Source organism: Oryzias melastigma, linkage group LG11 (assembly GCF_002922805.2).
Source record: "Oryzias melastigma strain HK-1 linkage group LG11, ASM292280v2, whole genome shotgun sequence".
NCBI lineage: Eukaryota > Metazoa > Chordata > Actinopteri > Beloniformes > Adrianichthyidae > Oryzias > Oryzias melastigma.
In genome coordinates, this window is record NC_050522.1 from 2,788,307 (window position 1) to 2,809,833 (window position 21,527).

The 21,527-nt window shown below is 41.9% G+C and overlaps 1 protein-coding gene across 1 annotated transcript in view; it reads left to right on the forward strand.

Annotated features, from left to right (window-relative positions):
• The window catches only part of LOC112136263 (KH domain-containing, RNA-binding, signal transduction-associated protein 3), a 62,538-nt gene that overhangs the window by 39,995 nt on the left and 1,016 nt on the right, over nt 1–21,527 (forward strand). Inside the window, exon 2 of the mRNA XM_024257859.2 lies at nt 10,066–10,184. Coding sequence (XP_024113627.1) covers nt 10,066–10,184 — 119 coding nt within the window. The remainder of the gene's footprint in view (nt 1–10,065; nt 10,185–21,527) is intronic.

The window sequence follows — 21,527 nt, forward strand, 5'->3', positions numbered from 1 at the left end:
TCACTAAAGACCACTGGGAAGGATTTTACAGTAGATCAAAAGATGATCGGAGCGGGACTTTAAAATCTTTTCTTTAACTGGTGTCATTTTTTTATTTTTTGTTTCACCTTAAAATATTTTGTTATAGAAAATAATTATTTGAACAACTTTAAAACGATGATATTTTGAGAGCGACTTTTTCCAAAACTGTCTTAATAAATTATCTTAATTTTTGTGACACCCCCTCTTTTTAGAATCAAAATTATTTTAAAATTATTATTTTTTTTAAATCAAACATTCCTCCAATTGGGTTTGAATTAGCATAAAAGAAACTATTATCTGCAGCAGAGACAAAACTGAACTCATTTAAAGCCATGTAATGATGACCTTTTATTTTTGCTTTTTAAATTGAGGTCATTTAATGTTACTATCACCAAACGGGGTTGTACTGCCCTTAACATGAATGTTAGAAAGTGATAAATACAGGAGCAAAAGAATGAATGCTTCCAACAAACCAGAGGTGAGAATTTGTGCAGCAGATGTGTTTTTCAGCTTCCTGTGTGCCCTCAAAGCCCTTTGATTGGCTTTCATTCTCCCGCCCTCCAGAATTCAGACCATAAATGAAAATATCTATGCGAGTTTCCTGGTGCAGCATTTCACCCAGAACTTCAAAACAACAAACTAACGAGTCAGTCTGTGGTGGACGGCAGCAAACCGGCTTCCAATAAATTTCCTATTATTCAGACCCAACTTCGTTTAAGTTTGTGAGAAAAATTAAGTTGTCTGTCCTTCAATTTTCTGTTCAGTTACAAAGTGAGAGCTGTCTGCTTTGTGCCAGGGTGTTGTGAATGATGATGACATTCAGGAAACGCCAGCAAAAACAGAAAATTGTCGATTTCAGGGTTTTCCATAAATGTGAATGCGAGCTGAATCACGAATGTGAGGGAACTAACATTTTACATCGACGATGGAGTAAAAAAAATCTACAGGCTGATGCTTTCACCTGAGGACACTCAGCCGCTGTTACATTAAACGCCTAAATCTTGAGAGGGAATGCCCCCTTCTCTGCAGTTCATCATGTTTCCTCATTATAGGAAATCTTCTGTTTTTATTCTTACATTTCATTTTGATCCTTATCTTCTGAACTTCGGTTCCCTCTTCTTTAAGGAAGCCGCGGCAGACGATACAATTCTCAGGGCCGGCAGAGGTAATGGACGTCAGAGTGCTGAAATCTAACTGGAAACTGGCTGCAAGTTAGCTGAATGAAGAAACCTAGTGGCAATCCACAGCTGCAAAGGTTTTTCACGAGTACAGAAGATCTTTAAGACCAAAGGGATGAGAATTTAACCCTGTAACAGCTCTTCTACAGTTGATGCAAATAACATTATTCTATCAGATTCTGAAGGGAAGAAAAGCAGCCCTGAGCTGATATACAAGTTTAAGAAGTGAAGTGTCTATGGAATCAACATACATCAGCAGATTCTGTTCCAGAGAAACCCAGCTCTGTTGTTGGTTTAAAACCACGTTTCCCCACATCAGAATCAGCTGATTCACATTGACTGCTCAAACAGTTGTAGAGTTCTGTGTGTTTTTAGGTTCTGCCAGTGACAGCTTTGGTGTTAAGGTTAAAACTAAAGTGATTGGAGTCAGAACGGTTCCCAAAGGTCCAGAGTTTCAAAAGCAATGAGGTTCAAGTTCAGCGTTTACAAATGTGTAATATTTATTCTGCACCTTTGGCCCCTCCTGAGGGCACCGATCGCTGGTTCATCAGCCAGTCCAGACTTTGATGCAGAGAGCGGCGACATTTCAAAGACTGGACGGATAATCTCACTCTGGAGGTTCTGAACGGTGAAAATGGAGCCTGGAGTGGGAGGAGCATATTGACTGGAGGTTACTCCGCTCACATCTGTTTTGTGAAGACGGGCAATTGGGTAGAAGCTCCAATAAAAACAGAACAACTGATAAAGTTTAACTATTCTATTCTTTATGCTAGTTTGCCAGCTAGCCTATTAGCCTATTTTGTAAATACCAGTTTGTTCCCTCAATCATCTGGGGGTTATTTTGATTGTACAGAATGCTTTTGTCAACTGTAAAGTCAGTTGCAAAAATGTTATTTGTACACTTTAAAGATAATTAAACTTAAAAAAGAAATAAAAATGAAAAACAATAATTCATGAAAAAGTATTTGCAGTTTGTCGTACGTACAGTAAAGTTGACTTCAAGTTGAGCTTTAAGTACTATTCCAAAATCCCTGAACTGTGATTTTTAGACGTTTAGTGTAAATAAGTGCAAAGAGCACATCTTCATTAGTTCATGAATACAGAGAAAATAACCAAACTGGGGAAATATGTCATGCTTAGTGGAACAAATGTAGCCTATAGGAAGTTGAAATTTAATACTACATCTGGGTTTGTTTTGATACTTTGACCCTTAGGTTTCTATAAAACTTTATTATTAAAGACACACCTTAAAATATTTTTGAATGTAGTTAAATATTTTTGGAGTTCAGTTCCAAAAAACAAGTATTAATGTCCAAAATGGAAATGGCGTTGCGTAAGGCGTTTCAAAAGACCACCTAATTTAACTCGGTTCATTTCAGAAGTCTGAGTTTTAAGGAACTACAGAGAAATTAAAATATTCTTCATATTCAGCCAAACACAACTGTGTAAGGAAATATTTCTAACTACAAGAATGTTTTTTTTAGCTTTATTCAGATGCAGAGCTCATCAAGCACTGGTTGCTGAATTCTTTGTCTTGTCCAGCAGCGGTGCACCCACAGTGCTGACTGTTTACCCCAATGTGGAATTGGTAAACTTAATGACTCTCCAGCATGCAACTGAAGTGATGCATAATCCCACAAAATCTGGCCAGCTTATGAATTTTAAATGGGAAGGCCTAATAACAGCTCTGCTTTAAAGGGACTGGGTTTCTAATATGGGAGAGCAGGCGGCTGCGGGGGGGTGTCAGCATCCAGGCAAATGGCTTTCACTGACTGTAAAATATGTTTGGAGTTTGTGCAGTGTTTAATGAGAAAGAGAATTTCTGAAACCTCTAAAGCATGTAAAGCAGAAGGAAATGGAGAAAAAAAACTTTCTGCTCTTTTCATACTTCCAAAACTTAAAGCACTAAGTCACGAGTATCACAGTTCAGTCCAGTACCAGTTTCAGCCCGTCTGGAAAACTGTCTGCATCAGCCTTTTAGCCAGGATTTCTGTGCTGTGCAGATGCCCATATGGAATGAAGTAATAAAATATTGAATTTCTAATACTTAAATTTATGCTGGACTGCAACTCTCCCTCTTCTATGGAGCCCATAAACATGTTGAAAATGTAAATTCTGTTCCCTTCAGAGGGAATTTCATTTCTAAAGATAAAGAAGTTATGAAGTGATGTTTGCAATAAGACCTGAGAGACATCAGAGCCGACCTCCACAGTCCTCTGAATCATTTTATTGTATTTACCATCATCATTTAGGGATGTGCAAATGCTGAGAAAGGGATGTCACCATGCTCAACCCTGATAACGGTTTGCTGAGTAGAAACCTGAAGACTGAACCACCTGGGAGGATTTTACTTTTTTGTTCTGGTCCTCTTGGTTCTTGTCATGTGTCGTTTTCAGGTTTTGTATATTTTCTTCTGATCCTTTCACACCAGGTTCATGTTGATATTCATCCACAGCTTTTTTTTGTCTACTTAAAAATTCTGATCACTTTTGATCTATTATAAGAGTGTTTCATTATGATTTGGATATTTTTTGACCAATCTAAAAACTGCCATTTTCTAGGACATAGTTTCTGCAGAGCAGCAGGAGCTAATTAGAGTTGTGGGCAGGAGGATAGGGGCGGAGCAACCACACCCCCTTTTCCCTCCCCATTGCTGAGAGCTCTCTGTTTATGTTCTCCAACCTCAACCTGATATTACTGATATAACAAAAACAGTGATCAGTATCATTTCTATCCAGACGTCCAGCTTGATCCAGATTCCAGCTCAGACCAGGAAAACAAAGACGTTCATGGATCTGTTTGTCTGTAAGTAGATGATCAGAATAGAGCAGAGCAAGGAGACTTTGGCCCACCCTTCTCATTTTTTTTGACACAAATATTTATTTTTTCAAATTGTATTTTTTTTGTCTGCTCCTGATTCACAATAATTTAAATAAAGAAATATGAAAGAATGCAATTTTAACTTAATTTGTCTCTATATGTCTTCCGTCATTAGAAAAATGACACAGGAAGATGATAAAAACACCATGTTTGTTTACTGCTTTTCGTCACTTGAACGGTTTTGCAGACTGACTTCTGCATTCTGAGAAAACTGTAAGAGATGTTCTGATCCAGGAGAGTCTGCAGTGGACATACAGAAATGTTAAGTATTGAATAGGAGGCAGACACTATAAATGTCTGCTTCTTTTAGTGTCTTTTCATTCATATTTAAATGTAATGCTAAAGTGAGTTGTTTTCATGAATGACATAAACAAGGAAATGAAATGAAATGCTGACATTAATCAGACTGGTCTGCTGAAAAAAATGGTCTGAATTCAAACCAGAGGAACAATAAAACATCTGGCATCATGAGATACATCTTTGTGTTTATTTATGGACCAACAACTATTGTGTTTTTTCCCTCCACTCACACCCCTCAGAAAACGAGACATTTGGGGCTTTCATTTTCCTGCTGAATTTCCTCCATTCTCCTCAGACTCGTGGAGTCAGCACTGCTGTTGAATGAGAGACATTACATTAAAAAAACAGCAACTTTTAGTGCTTCTGAAAAAGACAAGTGATGGCTTTAGAGTTCATTCACATTCCAGGGTGGGCTCTGCATCTCAGGCAGAGCAGAGGAAAATGAATGGTCTGAGGGGGGCAGAGACCCAGCAGGAGTGCTCAGCGCTGCGTGTTGGATCTCTTCCATTGGGAATGGTGATGACTCTGAGGTGGAGGTACTCCGTTCTTTAGACTGCCTCCATCTGTTTCCTGGAACAGTGAACTGTGTCTCTTCGTAGGGTCAGTGGTTAAAGTGTTTTCAGCTCAGATCTTTCCTCTGCAGCCGGCAGGTTGATGAGTTGCACTGTTGGCTCACGTGGCCTCAAAATGCTTCACTTTGGGGCAAATTGGGCTGGAAGGTAGAGAAGCATTTAGACCTAATCTCAGTCACAATCTTTGTTGACATCAGAGCCTGGAGGTTTGGAGGACGACGCCTGATGGAAGCGGGAAGTCTGTGGTGGCATGTTGCTAGGCGATGCATTAATATTAATGTTATCTTTCCTCGGAACGCCAGCTCTCTGTGCCCCCCTGGGATAAACTGGAGCTTAAAGATATCTCAGTCTCCCTGATACCTCCTTTATCCTACTTAAAACTCATATCAAAGGTTTTAATTACATCCTGGTAGCGAAGGGCTGCTGAGCTTTATTGAGATGCTACAATTGCCTTTTGAGTTTGTCTGTGCTGATATGCTCCACTTGGTTTAATTGAAAAACATGAAGATCTCTCGTTGTGGTGAGCATTGCTATCACAATTAGGACTGAAGCTTTTGTTTCACCTCATTTTGACTTCATCACTTTTGAATCGCAGAAAACCTGAACTAAAGACCCTTTTTATTCTGATTGCTTCATTTCAATTTGATACTTTTTCCCAGTTGTCTTCCAATGTCCTTTAGAATATGAGCAATAAATCGTGTATGTTGGCTCTCTGCGTCTCCTCTACAGCCTGCAGCCTTTGTGGTAGACCTCTCTGCTCCTCCTCTCTGCTCTCTGTCTTCCTGGCAGTGAAACACAGATGTTATCCCTCTGATTAAACGTTCAAGGTTACATCTCCCAATACATCAAAGTCTACACTGGCTGAAAGAAGAAGCATGACAGCCAGCATTTTTGTTAGCCTGGAGGTGCCAGCTCTGCTGTCTCTGCATCCACTTTTGTAGAAGTAGAAACTCCAGCACGTCATGTGTGCTCACCTGGAACTGTCCTCCAGAAATGGAGGGTTCCTGTGTTGGCTGAAGGACAAAGATCCGCTCGGTACGGATCCCAAAGAGGAGAACAAATGAGAACCCTGTAGTAGCAGGTAGTTGTGGAAAATACATTTAAAATCAATCAATATCCATAAATGGATAACAGTTGCTAAAATTCCACCATGGAATGGTAAGGTATCTGTACTTCCAGTTTCTGGTCATAATTTGTTAGGATCCAAGGAAGAAAAAGCTTTTTAGGTGGTTTAAATTGAAGTGTGGTGATGTTGCAGTGATCCTGGTACCATCCATCATTTTCTGAGCTTGCTGTAGTCCGGATCAAAGTCATGGGCCAGAGCCTACCCTTATTATTATCTTTTTTTTTTCTCTCAATGCTCCTGTGTCATGTGAAATTTGAATGTTGAACCCACTCTCTGTGCCTTAAAAACAGAATCGCCCCTCAGGGACAATAAAGTTGTTTGAATTGAATAGAATGAATACCCAACTACTGCAGGACACAGGTGGAACACACTCTGAACAGTCTGATCCTGCAACCATAATTCTATATTTCTTCTTCTAGTAGAGTCTTAGTCACTTGCACCCACTGGGGAGGACTTACTGTTAGGCAAAGGTAGGCAATTGCCTGGGGCCCCAACACTCTGGAGCCCATGCTGAACAATTAATAAAAGTGCTTGAAATAAATGTTACGCCCAGTGTTATTTAAGTCTATCATAAAAAACACTGCAAATCACTGAAACAGCATAAGACTGATCATGTGAAAATGGTCAGTCCTCCCCCATCTCTCTGATCAGGGGAATCTTCCAGTCAATGGCAAGTTAGCCAGCAGAGAATTCAGTTTTCCCAGATTACTACTAATAATATAAAGTAAATGTGTCTGCTAACCTGTTCCATAAATGCAATTTATGTTTGATCCAAATCCTTTCATTTTTAGCATAAAAAAATCCCTGTATTTTGTCTATTTCCTGTTAAGGTTAACACGGCAGTTTTGAGAAGATTCCAGTTTTAAAATGTGAGTCAAAACATTTGGACTCTTGACATTAGTTCTGTCTGCTATAAGACAAATGAAAAAGTTATTTGACGTTTTAACCAAAATAAGGATTAAAAAAAAAGACCGCTGCACAGAGATCCATTTTATTTTTTACCTGGGCCCCCAAACAAGTAAGTCAACCTCTGAGGCGGTTGACTTCTACGGCTTTTTGGGTTGTCTGGGCCCATGGAGGGTCATAGAGCGGACCGGCTGCATCTGTTGTTCTCTTGAGGCTCGTGCGGCCACATCTAGAGACGTCATGAAAATGGAACGTACCATTGTGTGTGTGTATGGGGAAGTGTCAGTTGGGATGCACTTATAACGTTCAGGTGATGCTGTTGGACAATGTCCTCACGCTACACTCTAATGCAGGGGTCACCAACACGGCGCCCGCGGGCGCCAGGTCGCCCTACAGCACCACATAAGTCGCCCGCAGGTCTCTTCTAAAAATAGCACAACTCACTTGTGAGCCGCTCGAAAATTAAATTTTATTGTGATGCAATTTTTTGAAATCACACTTGCCTTTACAAAGAATAAAAAATTGAAACATCTTAAAATAAATGTTTATTATTGCTGAAGCCAAAAACATCCTATCCCATTTTATTTATCACACATTTTTTTTTCTTTTTTTTTCATTTTCTCGTTATAACGAGATAATCAATAACAAAGAAAGAAGCGTCCCGTTCTACCTTTTCCCACATGGAGGAACTAAGACTTTACCTGTTTTAAGATTCTTTATTTTGTGGCTAACAACAAAAACAATAGAAGAAAACACTCCACGAAAGCTGTTTTTGGTCAATTCTTTTACTTCTTAGTGGAGCTGTGCTCCTCAAACGTCTGAGTGAACCAGACCCCTCCCTTTATTTCCCCCAAACCCCAGCTGCTTTCACATCAACTCTGAAATTTAGCTAATTGGATTTTTGATAATTAGTTATCTTCAATGGAAACGCAATTTAAAAAAAGAAAAAATAAATAAATCTGGCATTTTTCTAAAAAAGTTTTTGCGTGTAGAGGAGCTGGTTTTTGGGGCGTATCGGAATGGATGGACATTTTTCTCAAAACTGTAATGGAAATGGACTTTTTTCTGATTAAATGCGCTTCTGAAATGTCTGTCCGAGTACAGCACAGCGGGCGCCACGAGAGTTCACACAGCGTCACAGCTGATCGTGCATCTCTGTAGCCCCGCACTTCTGCAGCTGGCAGCTTGAATATGATGCAGAAGTCTCCTTTGAGGATCAGCGTGAGTGCAGTGACAAACTTCAATGGATCTAGTCGTGTTCTTTCTTTTAAATACCACTGAACAGACTTCTCACTTGGATCTGACACTGTCAATGGACTCGCTGTGTGAGCCAGCGCGGCACGGGCGCACCACACTGCATTGACGTCACCCAAATGCTCCTTTTTAGTGAATCAAATAAAAAACACACACATCGTCGTGTTTTAATGACTTATCGCGTGAGTTGGTTTGTGTTTTATCGCATTATTATGAAACTGTATCATTGCGACACTGTGTTTTTCTAAATTCCTAGAATTTGGTTAAAGTCTCATGTGAAATGGAAACAAAACCCAGGGCTGCTGAGTGTTTCTGCATGGTGCGTTCACTGAGCACCGGATATCGGCAGCAAAACGAAGCAGTTTATCAGAGAAAACATAGAACACCAGCACTGATCCATATATAATCGATTGATTAAATAGTGTCGACGTTTTCTCTGAAAAACTGATCTGTTTTGCTGCAGATTGTTTAAAAATGATAAAGTTTGTAGTGGACTGAGTTGGGCCGAGTGGCTGTTTGGGTTGGCTTATGTCCAGAGTTCAGTGAACGCACCATGTGCAGATTCTTGTCTGCTGTGGGATCTGTCAATCAACCTCTTCGGAGGTTTAAGGAAAATAAAGGGACGGGTGCATGAGACGGAATTAAAGTGTTTGAGGAGCGTAGATCCACTAATAATAGTTACAATTAATTAATTATAATTAAGAACTAATTGATAATAGTTATAATTTTGTTAAAATCATTGCAATTGATCATTTGGAATAAAGTTCTGAATATTGATATATGTTTCCTAGCTTGTTGTCATTATTGATAATTATGGTGAGAAATCAGTGTCTTCACATAGAGGAGAATCATTATTCATTATTATTCATGTTGAACTTAAGGCAAACTCAGCAAATGTGTTATTTCAAACCAGTAGCCCTTCATATGACTCATAACCAATGAAGTAGCCCTCTGTCTCAAAAAGGTTGGTGACCCCTGTTCTAGTGTGAGGACTGGCTCCTTACTGACTGCACAAATACTGCACGCACAGGGTGTGCACGTGATATCTGCCTGTAGAACGTCCACACAAACTAAACTCTGATAGACTATTTTCTAAGTTAGGCTGCATGCAAGAAGTGTGTATGTATCACTTGAACTACCTGGACAGGCTCCTTGCACAGAGCGCAGGGTTTGAGGAGGGATGAAAAATGAAAATCATGTGACACGCCTTCGTCTCACATACTTACCCTTAAGTGTTCTCTACACCATGATCTGTCACTCACAGCATCACCGTAGAAAAAAATGTGTACAAGGATTTTCTCTCAATTGTTCTCCGAATGGTCTACCACTGTGATATTTTGTGCGGTCCACCCGTGTGTCCTGTACAGTTGTACCTATTCTCCACCTGCAGACAGCCGGTATCCGCCTGTAAGAGCAGCTGCGACTACACCCTTAACGACTGGTTTAATGGGAGCTTCTTCATCTGAAAGAAAACTGGGGGCGGGTCAGAAAGGCTGCTCGTTTGTTTCAGTACATATACAGAAAAACTCCTCTTGTTTTGTGACAAGCTTCACGTTCGAGCTGAATGTGTTCAGAAGCTTCTCGATGAATCTATGGACCTGGTGGAGATCCTTGTCATTGGCTACACTCCACATCCTGTGAGGAGATCCATTCGGTCTTTCTTACCAAGAGGGACAGGTCTCTGCATTCTCTGAAAGCTGGAAATGCTGTTGTTCTCTGACAGACAGAGCTCCTCCTCAGAAGATGTTATGATGGTCTGTCTGTGTACCAAAGAGCTGTTGACCTTCACCAAACTCACCGAAATCTTTTCCTCTCTTCTGTCCTCCAGAGATTGAAAAGAATCAGAGAGACGAGGGGAAGGAAGAGGAGAAATTCATCGACGTCGTCATCAACAAGAACATGAAACTGGGCCAGAAAGTTTTAATTCCAGTCAAGCAGTTTCCTAAAGTAAGTGACAAAGCAGCAGAGTAGCAGAGACGTCTCCGGGAACGTGCAGCTCACTGATGGGATTTCAGATGGGGTTATTTATAGATAACTCCAGGAGCTCTGATTTTGACTGGGATTCCTCCCAACAGCTGCTTGATGCTTTCTGTTGATGGTTTATGTTATTAGATCCAGCGTATCTGCTGAAAGGGGGGGGCTGGCTGACAGAACTGGGATGCAGTTAGTTAGAGCTGTTACTGCAGTCTGAAGCCTCAAAGCTTTTGAGCGATAACATTTATAATTCTCCATCTGACCTCTCTATAGCCCATATTCTTCACTGGGCTCGGTTTGGACTGCTGCCTCCATGTATGGACGACTTTTCCTGTTGACATCCATCAGCGGATCATGATGTTCATTTATGCAAAAAGCAGTTTTTAGGTTTGGGCCTTTGCTGCTGCCACAAGACTGTAACCGTTCTTAAAATCACAAATTTTCTGTTTAGTGTTTGTGAATGTTAACTGAACCTCCTGCATGAAGAACAGTTTTACTGAGATGTAGAAGCTTGTTGGGCTGTGGATGGGAGAGTTGTCAACAACTTCCACATTTCTGCTTCGTGGTTGGACCCATAGACCGTCTAAATAGAACTGGACGAATCAAGCGTTGAGGTTCCCCTATAGGAAATGCATTACCTTCAACCCTCCCGAAATCAGGCCAGAGCCTTTGCCGTCACTTCCTGGTACGTCTACCGTGATTGCAACAAGTCGACAGCAATTAGTCCGAGTCGGTCTGAATCACATTTTTAGAGGAAATGCTGTCAACCAATCAGGAGTGAGCTTGTTCCGGCTTTTTCAAAGCCCACACCCCTCCCACTAAAAACTGCACAGAGGAATCTGTCAATCAGTGGCGGTTCTACACTGAATTACTCCCCGGGCGTGACCCCCCGCCCCCCTCCCCAACTGAATTTTGTTTGTCCGTTGCCATGTTTTCCTAGAATTACAATTGAAAACAACATACAACAGACATTTAACACAATGCTGTGCAGCATAATAACAGTTATCAGTACGTACTATAATACAAATATACTTTATAAATAAAACTATATGAGGAAATATGATGGTTAAAAAAACATCCATGATTTGAACATTTAAATTACCATATTAATCTGTACTCCAGAGAAGAAAAATCAGTCATGTTGCTCTTCAATCCAATGTTAAAAACATGTTTAGTTATGACATCCAAAGTCTACCAGCCATATTAGATTTATACCAGCTCAACATTTGTCTAATAAAGAAGTTGTATGTTTATCAAAACCGTTATTCCCTTAATTTTGAACTTTTCTCTGAACCTTTAGATGAACACACTCCTTAAGCATCAACTTTTCATCAAAGCCCTAAGGTTTATTTCTAGTCATTTTTTAATGTCTTTAACATTTTTTTAAGAAACTGACTTTGTTCAAATCACAAATGTTTTTTTCAATCATAGAAGAGTAAAGATTAAAACTAGTTAAGAACAGTAAAATAATGATTTTAAAGTTTTTTTAATGTCATGCATATAAAAACATGCTTAATATGTGCAACATTTTTGCATAAATGTGTGTAATGTTACTGATCAGTGTTGTTGTGAGTCCCAATGAAATGGAGCACCAAATGAGAGAGAGTGTTTGTGTTGCTGGGGTCAGTGTGAGCAAATGCTAGAAATTCCTAGCACACCTGAATGCAGCAATAGCGAGTTCTTAATGCAAGTGCATAAGTGCGGAAATTCCACGCAGCCCCTGAACGCACCTCGTGCTGCGGTGAATGTGACAATTAAATCCATTAAATCAGCGCAGTAAAGTTAGGAATAAATGTTTTGAATCAACTCTGGGATGGATGTTTGTGGTGACCAACAGTGGAGGAGAAGCAGACTCCATCATGTTGTGTTTGAGCCTCAGAGATGAAGAACAGAGACTCACCTGTCAAAGTCAAAGAGCTTTTCTGACCACCAAAATAAAGTTTTCCCACGTTTGGTAGTTGTTAATTTAAAGCTTTTCCTGTATTGAAACATGGGTTATAGAATGTCATGTTGTGACTGACTTAAAAATAAAACATTCTACAAAGTAGACCCCGTCCTCCTTCCTCATCCCTCCTCTTCGTTAAGGAGAGACCCGCAGCCCCACACCCCTCCCTCTCTAAACACCTGTCCGTTTCCTGCTCAGCGGACAGGGGCGCCTGCACCAGCAGAGGGCACTAATTCGCTGATTTCAGGCCATTCAAAACATAACAGGTAGTAGACGATCATAGCTGCGCAGATTATTATTTTCCTCCCAGCGCTGAGATGCCGCCCCCTTTGAATCGGCGCCCGTGCCTAAAACCGGTAGTGCTGTCAATCAAACGTTGGAGGCGGGCCAGCGGGAGCCACATGCTTTTACTGAGGCATCTGATTGGTCGGTTTATAACTTGATGAGTGGCGATAAAGAAAAAAATAGGATTAGAAAGAACGTGTTTAGAAGAAACCATCAGAACAAGAATGATTATTCTGAAAGATAAAATAACAGAGAAAAAACTGTCTATTCTTAATATAGGTCTGCGAGACTATGGCCTTCTTTCAACCCTGGAGTGTTTCCTATGGAAGAAGGGGGGATTAAGCTGTCCATTGTTATTCGCGTCAATGGTTGGACTGCTCAAACACAGACTCCATTTGGGTTGCCTCCTCCTCTGCAGGTCTGTGACAAAAGGGGGCGGAGCCTTCTCCGGCCAGTTTGTGGCTCTTCAATAAGGCTGGGATGGATGTGCACTGAGATCCGCATCTCTCCATGCGGGGTTTGGGAACACAAACATGCACAGAAACTTTATTTTCCACAGTTGCATCCTTAAGAGAAAATACATCTTCTCTTAAATGATTTGGAGGTTTCCATGTGTTTGGAACTTCAGTAACTCGTTTTTTGGTTTTGAATGCAGCTTCACATCCGTAAAAGGTTCAAAACCACAGCACGCTGTCGGCTGCACCCCCTTACTCTCAGCTTTTATTGATTGCTCTTAAATGCCTGAAAGCTCTGCCCCCCCCACCTGGAAGAACTGATGGTCTCTCCAGAAAATGGAGGTCAGCTGATCAGCTGCTCCTGAAAAGATGTTTGAAAATGAGCGACAACCGTTTCTGCAGCTGCTCCTCAGTCTGAATCTGAAAACTTTGAAATGCTTCATAAAAAGCAGCAGTTTTACCTGAGCTGTCTTTATTTGTAGTAGAGCTATGAATTACATTGTTTCTGCTCTACTGGAACTTTAGCTTTTCCTTTTTTAAATTGTGAATTGGTTTCTTATCTTTGAAAGATTAAACTCACTTGTAGGTTTTACTGTTGTTTATACCATGGTCTGGGTGAATACTCGATTCTGATTGGCTGCTGGGTGTGCATTAAAAAGCGATAATGCACAGTAATAACGCACACCTAAAAAAGAAGTTCCGGTCACACAGACCAAACGTTCGATATCACTGCGCAGGCTTCTTTAAAACACGTTTTTCCTTTATCGTCTGGACAAAACAAGCAGTAATGGATAAACTTTCTCTCTGAACAGATGCTTTATTTAACTTATTGTAGCGACCAGCATTTATATTCCTCTCATTCTGTAAGGTAAATTAATATTGACAAATTGGTTATTCTCCTTCTAATAAAACACCACTCGACATGAAAGGTGTAGTCTTCTGTTTCACCACAAGAGGGAGTTTCTCATTTTAGAGCAGCTCAGAAGAGCGAACCTGCCATGAAATGAAACACAGACAGAAGCTGATTGTGTTCTGTTTATGTTCTAGCTACTCACTGAAGGCTTAACGTCAGAAAAAGAATCGGAGGCCTAAACCGTCCGACGCGAAGCGGAGGACGGTTTAGGCCTCCGCGTCGTGCGTTAATTTCTCATAACGCACACTTCGTCAGGTATTATCCCTTACTTAATGAACAGTTATGTTTATCAGTCCTGGATCTTTCCATGGTGCACTAGTGTATTAAACAAACTGCATTTTCAGTGAGCAAAAGAAAGACATAAACTTAAAAAAAATCTAATCTGTGCCAGATATGTACAGATTAAGGCTGCATCATTTAACAAGCAGCAACGTGCTGGATTACAGGAAAATCTGTTGGTTACTCATGTAGGTCATAATCTGGCTGTTTTAGAACGATCTGGACTTCATGGGATTATGATGAATGTATTTCATTGTGTTGTAGGTCTCTTGTCTTTTGCGAAGTGCACTGAGACAAACTCAGTTGCATCGTATGTCTGCCTCTTCAGCCTGCCACCACAGCTACAGCTACAGCAAGAGAGCCTGTGCTGTCATCTAGAGTTCACTGACGCTAGGACTCGTCAGTTTGAAAGCATCGAGCTGAATGCTGTCCAGCCTGATCGCTTGATGAGCTGTCGCATCATTTGTTCATTAATGTGTTTGATTAGATGGTTTGGTCCCGCCCACCATCGATGAACAACTATCTTTGTGGGACAATGTTCTTATTTTCATGTTTTCTGCTGGCCTTTTTATCATCACAGGCCTCTGAAAATGACTTTCCAGTGTCAGTTTCTCAATTAAATCTAAAATATCAGGTGATGAAAAATGTAGTTATGGTTCCAATCATTTGTGAGGGCAGGCTATCATCATTTCTGTCTGAAATTTTGACCAAATGTACCATAAATGGAAAAAAAAATCAACCTAATGAGTCTGCTCCACTATTATCTTCCAAAGACACAATTTAAAATGTGAGATTTCCATAGAGAGCAGACTGAGGACGAGTCTCGATTCCCAGACTCCAACATGGGCTGGAGCAAGGGCTGGGCGATAAAATGATAGATATCAAGAAAGAACTTTTTCTCGAAAGAGAAATGAGTCTATTGTGCTAGACTTTTATTTTGAAAAGTCAGAAATTGACACGCATTTTCTCCTCTTTGGCGAGTAAAGTTAGAGGGTTAGTCGCCATGTGGTGAGTAAATGTTTACGTCTAATATTTATGCTTATCTGCTCTCATTTTGGTAATTTTTTTGGACATCTCCACTTCCTTCGTCTAAGGTAAGCAAACACTCACGATGAGACACCATTCCCCCGCGGTCACGTCCGCCAATCTTCTCTGTGTAATGTTTAGTTTCGCCTGATGAAGCAGCAGAACATCTGGTGATGCCAGTCAGAGCTGGAAGACAAACCGGATGTACCTAAAGCAGAAAGTTCAATAAAAAAATGTTGATTTGGTGACCGTGCTGTAGCATTAGCATGATGCTAATGCTAACGAGATGCTTCTTGTTTGTCTGATGTAAACATTGACCAGTTTACAGTCACACAATGTTTTAACTGACCAGACTTTTAAGACATGGCAGATAAATACAACAAAATGAATTCGTTGGACATTCATTTAAAAAAAGCATATTTTTTAATATAATGACAGACCTAAATCCACTGTGTATTAGCAGCGGGTTGGCGCACAAAAACTGCAACCTGTGACAGATGTTGTGATAAACCTCCCACCCCGCCTCCTTCACTCATTAGAGGCCCGCCTCCTTCACTCATGAGAGCCCGCCTCCTTCACTCATGAGAGGCCCGCCTCCTGCACTCGTGAGAGCCCCGCCTCCTTCACCCATGAGAGCCCCGCCTCCTGCACTTGTGAGAGCCCCACCTCCTTCACTCGTGAGAGCCCCGCCTCCTTCACTCATAAGAGCCCGCCTCCTTCACTCGTGAGAGCCCCGCCTCCTTCACTCGTGAGAGCCCCGCCTCCTTCACTCATGAGAGCCCCGCCTCCTTCACTCATGAGAGCCCCGCCTCCTTCACTCGTGAGATACCTGCCTCCTTCACTCGTGAGAGCCCCACCTCCTTCACTCATAAGAGCCCCGCCTCCTTCACTCGTGATATATATATCACGCTGTTTTTTGTTATGGTTTCAAATAAATGTAATCACATGGAGACAGAACTTGGAAATCTCTGGTAAATCTCTCAATTTTTTTCTCAGCAAAATAAATATTTAAATCTAAATGATGATCACATGTTTCTGTTTTGAGCCACAGATTGTTCAAATTTGACAAATATAGTTATTGTTATATATATATCGTTATCGCTCAATATGGAAAAAAAACTAAATCAAGATTCCATATGGCCTAAGCAAACACGGTGTGCAGGTGGGTTCACAGTCTCCCAGGTTTGCGTCGACAGCTTTGATAAGTGGAGCCACTAAGATGCTGTTTAGAGCTCCAATAGGCCACTGAAGGAAGACAAATTCAATTTGTTCTGTCTGACAGGTAGCAATGGCAGGAGTGATGGGTCTGACTTGAGTGGGTTCTCTCCTGAGCTGTGAGCGTCACCTTTGGCTTCTGGTGCTGAAGTGGCTCGGGCGTCTCCCAAACAGCCGTTTAGAAGGAGTTCAATCCATCCCTGGAAACATGGCTTTTTATCAAAATGAAGCAGACCAGGGCAGCATGTGGCTGGTTCCAGGCTGCCAGCTCTGATAAAGAGAGCTGGGACTAATGATTTCACTGATGAATTTTTAGACTTTACCTTGACGGATGACGGGGTTTGTGTGTGCTGCTGCATCTGCAATAAAAGTCACAGTGAAATCCTGGTTTGTTCAAAAGTCCAACAGCATTTCCCGCCGCTGTGCACCGACATGTTAACAGGATATCTGAGCATCTCCTGGAGAGCAGCTTCTGGACGGAAGCGCTGCAGGTCATTAGCAAGGCGAACGGAGCCCCACTGGTTTATTTCCAGTTCAGGCTGTGGCTTTCCCTGCCCTGGGAGTGGTGATTTATCCCTCCGCTGTTGCTCCTGTCCTCAGCACAATTACGCCGCGCTAGCTCTGCGCGAACACGCCATCCTTTCAGCAAATGATGAGAGCAAGTCAGATCTTCCGCTCTTCCTCATACATCATGCCTCCTCTCTTCACGTGACTGCTTCGGTTTTAATGAACATACTTTCTGTTGTGCAGTCAGGCGGTGTTTGTGTGCTATCATTTTGTTTTCTTAAACTAACAGCAGCAGAGCAGCAGGTTACAACCTGTGATTAAACACATCAGCTTTTCTTTGAAAATCCTCTCCTGCAGCCGCATGGACGAGTCGCTGGCAGCTCCTGTAATCACATAATCCCCCATGATAACTCAGGCATTAGCAAAAACCAAAGCATCAATCACAGTCGATTTGATATCTGATAAAGGGCAGGGATTACCCACATTTGTTCAGCGTGTTTGAAGAATCGCTTTGGAAGGAGCTGGCTGGTGATGGTTGAGGTGTCAGACTTCTCGCTGACATTTGCAGGCATTAATCAAACAAATGTGAAGCAAATCTGCATTATCTTTTAATACTCTAAAACTAGCTTCTAGCAAAGACCATTACATTTAGTCAGTAAATTAGCCGTTAAACACGTGTAATAAGTGAAGTTGTTGCTATGGTTGTTTAACTGCAGGATTTAAATGAGCTCATCTGCATCAGAAACTGCAGTTTCCTCCTCATCTAATAATTCCACTGTAGAACTAGATCTGAAGATTTCAGGAACTGTCAATTCTGGTCCTCGTAAGCCTTCAAAATGTTCAGAACTTTTTCATGATGCTGTTGCTATGGAGGGAGAAATGTTCCTCACTTTGACAGATCTGTGGATTCATGTCGAGTCTTTGCATCACAGATCCTCCCCTTAAAAGCCCAATCATCTTTTGATCTGTTATAAAACCGTTCCCAGTGCTCTTTTAATTTGGATGATGATGTGCACGGATCTATTTGTCTGCAGTGCATCAGAATGGAGCAGAGCAGGTAGACTGCGGTCCATAGCAGATTTTCTGTCACATATATGATCTTATAAACTGCATTTTTTTTCTGCTCCTGATTCCAAACAATTTGAATAAAGAAATAAAGTTTTAATCCTAATGTTCTTTGTTTATGTCCTCCATCTTTAGAAAAATACATGTTAATAACACTGAAAGACAACTTTCACTAGAGTAGGTCTTTAAGGCTGTCATAAGTTTTCATTTGACCTTGAAATAAGCATTTCAACCATGGTCACCAAAGAGTTAGTTCTCTAGATCTATAAATAAATATAGAAATGTTAGCGAAGCTCACAATGTCTTTATTTCACTGCAGCATGTCCCAGAGTTCCACGTGCACGGCTGACGAGCGCATGCGTGGCTAAAATTTCACATTTAGGTCAACATAGCTGTTAACTAGCTGCCATGCTCAGCACAGACCTGGTTTATGCAGCTCAGCAGCAGACTCCCCATCATGGAGCGGATCATAAATCACTGGAAGCAGACTCTCCTGCTGGAGCCAGGGTTTGGTTCTCCTGCTCGCTATCAGGTCAGGAGAAGGTGGAGATGTGGTTGTTGGTTTAGCAGATGAAAAAACACTGCCGTGACATTCAGGAGAGGAACAATGGATGCTTTCAGCTCTAGCTCTTCAGTTCCCTCTGATCCAGGTGGCTGCAGATCCTCGCTGATGTGACGCAGATCTGTGGCAGGACCAGGAACTGTGACGCACGCCGTCTGAATGTGGCTTTTCACTTGGAAGTGGTTGTACTCGGTCAGAGCAGTCTCGGTCCAGACGTGCTAGTGAACCCACATCACACTGACAAACAGGAAGCAGGGCCTGTTTCTGTCCAGTCAATGTCATGCATTTGGCATTACATATATTTAAATAAACCTCTGCAACTGACAAAACCATGGATGATCGGAGATTTATCTTTATGACATCATAAGTTTGATTTTATCATTGAAGCACTTGAGATCATTATTCTCATCAAGAGGCCGGCCTTGTCCTGGACTCATATCCTACAGGTGCTGCACTACCAGAGTGTTCCTGTTCTGAGATGCAGATTGTCCCAGATTGGAGTCGGATGTCAGATCTAAGAAGCAGGCCGAGTTGTGGGCGGCGGGCAGCGTGCTAAGAGGCGCTCCCGCTGTGGTCAAACTGAGCTCGTGCAGACCGTCGTCAGCAGGACCAAACGTGAACAGACAAAAACCTGGAAGAGGAGTCAACAAAAAACAAGACTCCAAGCAGTCGGGGTGATAAAAACTGGAACTGGAGTGAACTGTAACCAAGAACACCAGCCTGATAGGGGGGTCACAACAATCCAATTAACAGACAGGAAACCTGTGCTGTGTTTGTGTATTTTTAAAATGTTAGAGAGGAGTTATTTAAATTTAGCTGTGTGGCTGTCTGGAAAAGCATAAACTTTTTTTTATTCAGGCTGTGATTGTTTCACTTTTTCTGTTAGCCTACAAACTGACCCAGCCCCCCATCAGAGAAGAAAACAGTGATGTGGCCCTCACAAGAAAAGGTTTGGAGACCCCTATTGTAACCCCCCCCCCATACACACGCTTTATTACATGTTCAGTGTAATAAAACTGTTGCTCCTGTTGCTCCGTCCTGCTGTTCTCCTCCAGAGCTCTTCCAGAGTTCCTCCTCCAGAGTTCCTCCTCCTCCGACAGCTTCCTGTAAAACCTAGTCTTCAGAAATGAATACAGGATCTTTGTTTTCCAGCCTCAGACACTTACAGGTTCAAGTCTTTATCCATGCTGTCCTGTAATCAAGTTGAGCATCTCAGTCTGCAGATGTTTCCTGCAGTTCTTGCTTAGACCTGCTGCTCATTTCAAACAGCAGCGTGACAGCTCTGCAGCTTCTGAATGACAGCGATAAATGATCACTTTGTCTTTGATGCAGCGTGATGCTAATAAATCTGCAATCATGATGAGTTCAGGAGTTTGAGGGAAGTTCTTCAGGTTTTCACATGTCATTTGTGGTCGCATGCAAACCCCCGGGTGAAACACTTCCATCAACTTCTGTAAATCAGACAGAAATGTGTGTCTTTGTTCCCCCTCGTCCTTGTCTTCTCGAGGTCATAAGTTTCTATGCTGGTATGCAGAATGTAAATTCTTCGTTCTCCAGCATAAAACAGACTTTTCTGCTCGTCCAGGCAGTTTTGACCCTTTGTTTGCTGTGTAACCAGACTGAGATCCCTCTGCAAACATGCTGGACATGCTGTTGGACAGCCGCCTGTCAGGAGGGGGGAGCGGCTGCACCATCGCAGGACACACGCTCAGTGTGAAGTGGGGGGCGATTGTTTGAGGGGGGGCACAGCTCGGTGATCAAGGCCGTCTCCAGGTGGAGCTGATGGATGCGTCAGAGAAAGTCAGCACATTTCCTGTTGTCCTTTTGAAAAAGCAAAACCCGAGAATAAAGAGGTGTTATTCTCTGCTGCATGCCAGTTCAAAGGACTTTTCCTGATGCAGCATTTTTCAGGAGGTTGAAATAAGAGCAAATGACACGAGTGGAACTGAAATATTCAAGTCCACAGCGACGCGTCTTCCATATTCATACATCTGAGGTCATAACTTTCCTCGTTTGCTAATGCAGCGCTGGAAGCAGCAGCAAGCATTCGCTTAAAGTGGGAGCAGAGCTGGGGGGTGAGGGGGGTGTGTTTGGTGACATCCAATCAAAGATGCGCTAAACGTCCAAACGCCGAAGACGCCCGAAGCATCAAGGCCTGCGGTCAAGATGGAAACCCAGCAGGAGGATCATGAGCAGCAAAAGGCTGCAGGGTCACAGGCTGGGGGTCAGTCCAGCCCCCACCTCACTGATGATGAGGCAGGGAGAGGAGGAAGACCACCTCAGAGGAAGAGTGCCCCCGGGGGTCTGTGAAAACTCCATGAAAACAAAGCAACGCCCGTAAAGCCAGTTCAGTGGGAAATGGTCACTTTTAATGTTTGAACATAAAAGATAAAATAATGAATATTTATATTCAACCCTCCAGAGAGGAAGTATGGATCTCACAAAAGAAACCACATGAAAGGATGTCGACAGCAGAGATGGATCATTATCACTGAAAACACGCCAGAATTATCAGATTTTCTGACAGAAAATTCTTGGTAATTACAGACAGAAGACATTTTACTACATAATTCTAATTTAAACAGTCAACTAAACTGCTCTTTTAAATCAGCTTTGAACATTTTAACTATGTTTAAACTCATAACAAAGAGAAAACGGACATCATGGACGTCTGACACGACGTGAAGGACGAGTGTAGTTAAGCTGCATGTGGTGCAGTGGTTAGCACGTCTTCATTAGGTTGTTCCTCAGGTGTGTGCGGCTGGCCCTGTTTCACACAACATGGGATAGGCTCCAGCAACTCTGGTTATGGATGGAAAATATCCCAAAACTATTTCCTGTTTTTTCTCAACAACCTCTGATAATCTGACATTAAATCTTAACTGGGTCTTCTGGCAGGAAAAGTCTTTCAGGTCCTGAAGCTGCAAAGCAGCAAGCCCCACACCATCGCACTACCACTGACATGCTTGAGTGTTCCATGATGCTAGCTCAGATGTAACAGAGGGCACACCTTTTCAAAGTTTTCTGTTTTTCTCTCCTTGTTTAACAAAATGTTTTGGGGATT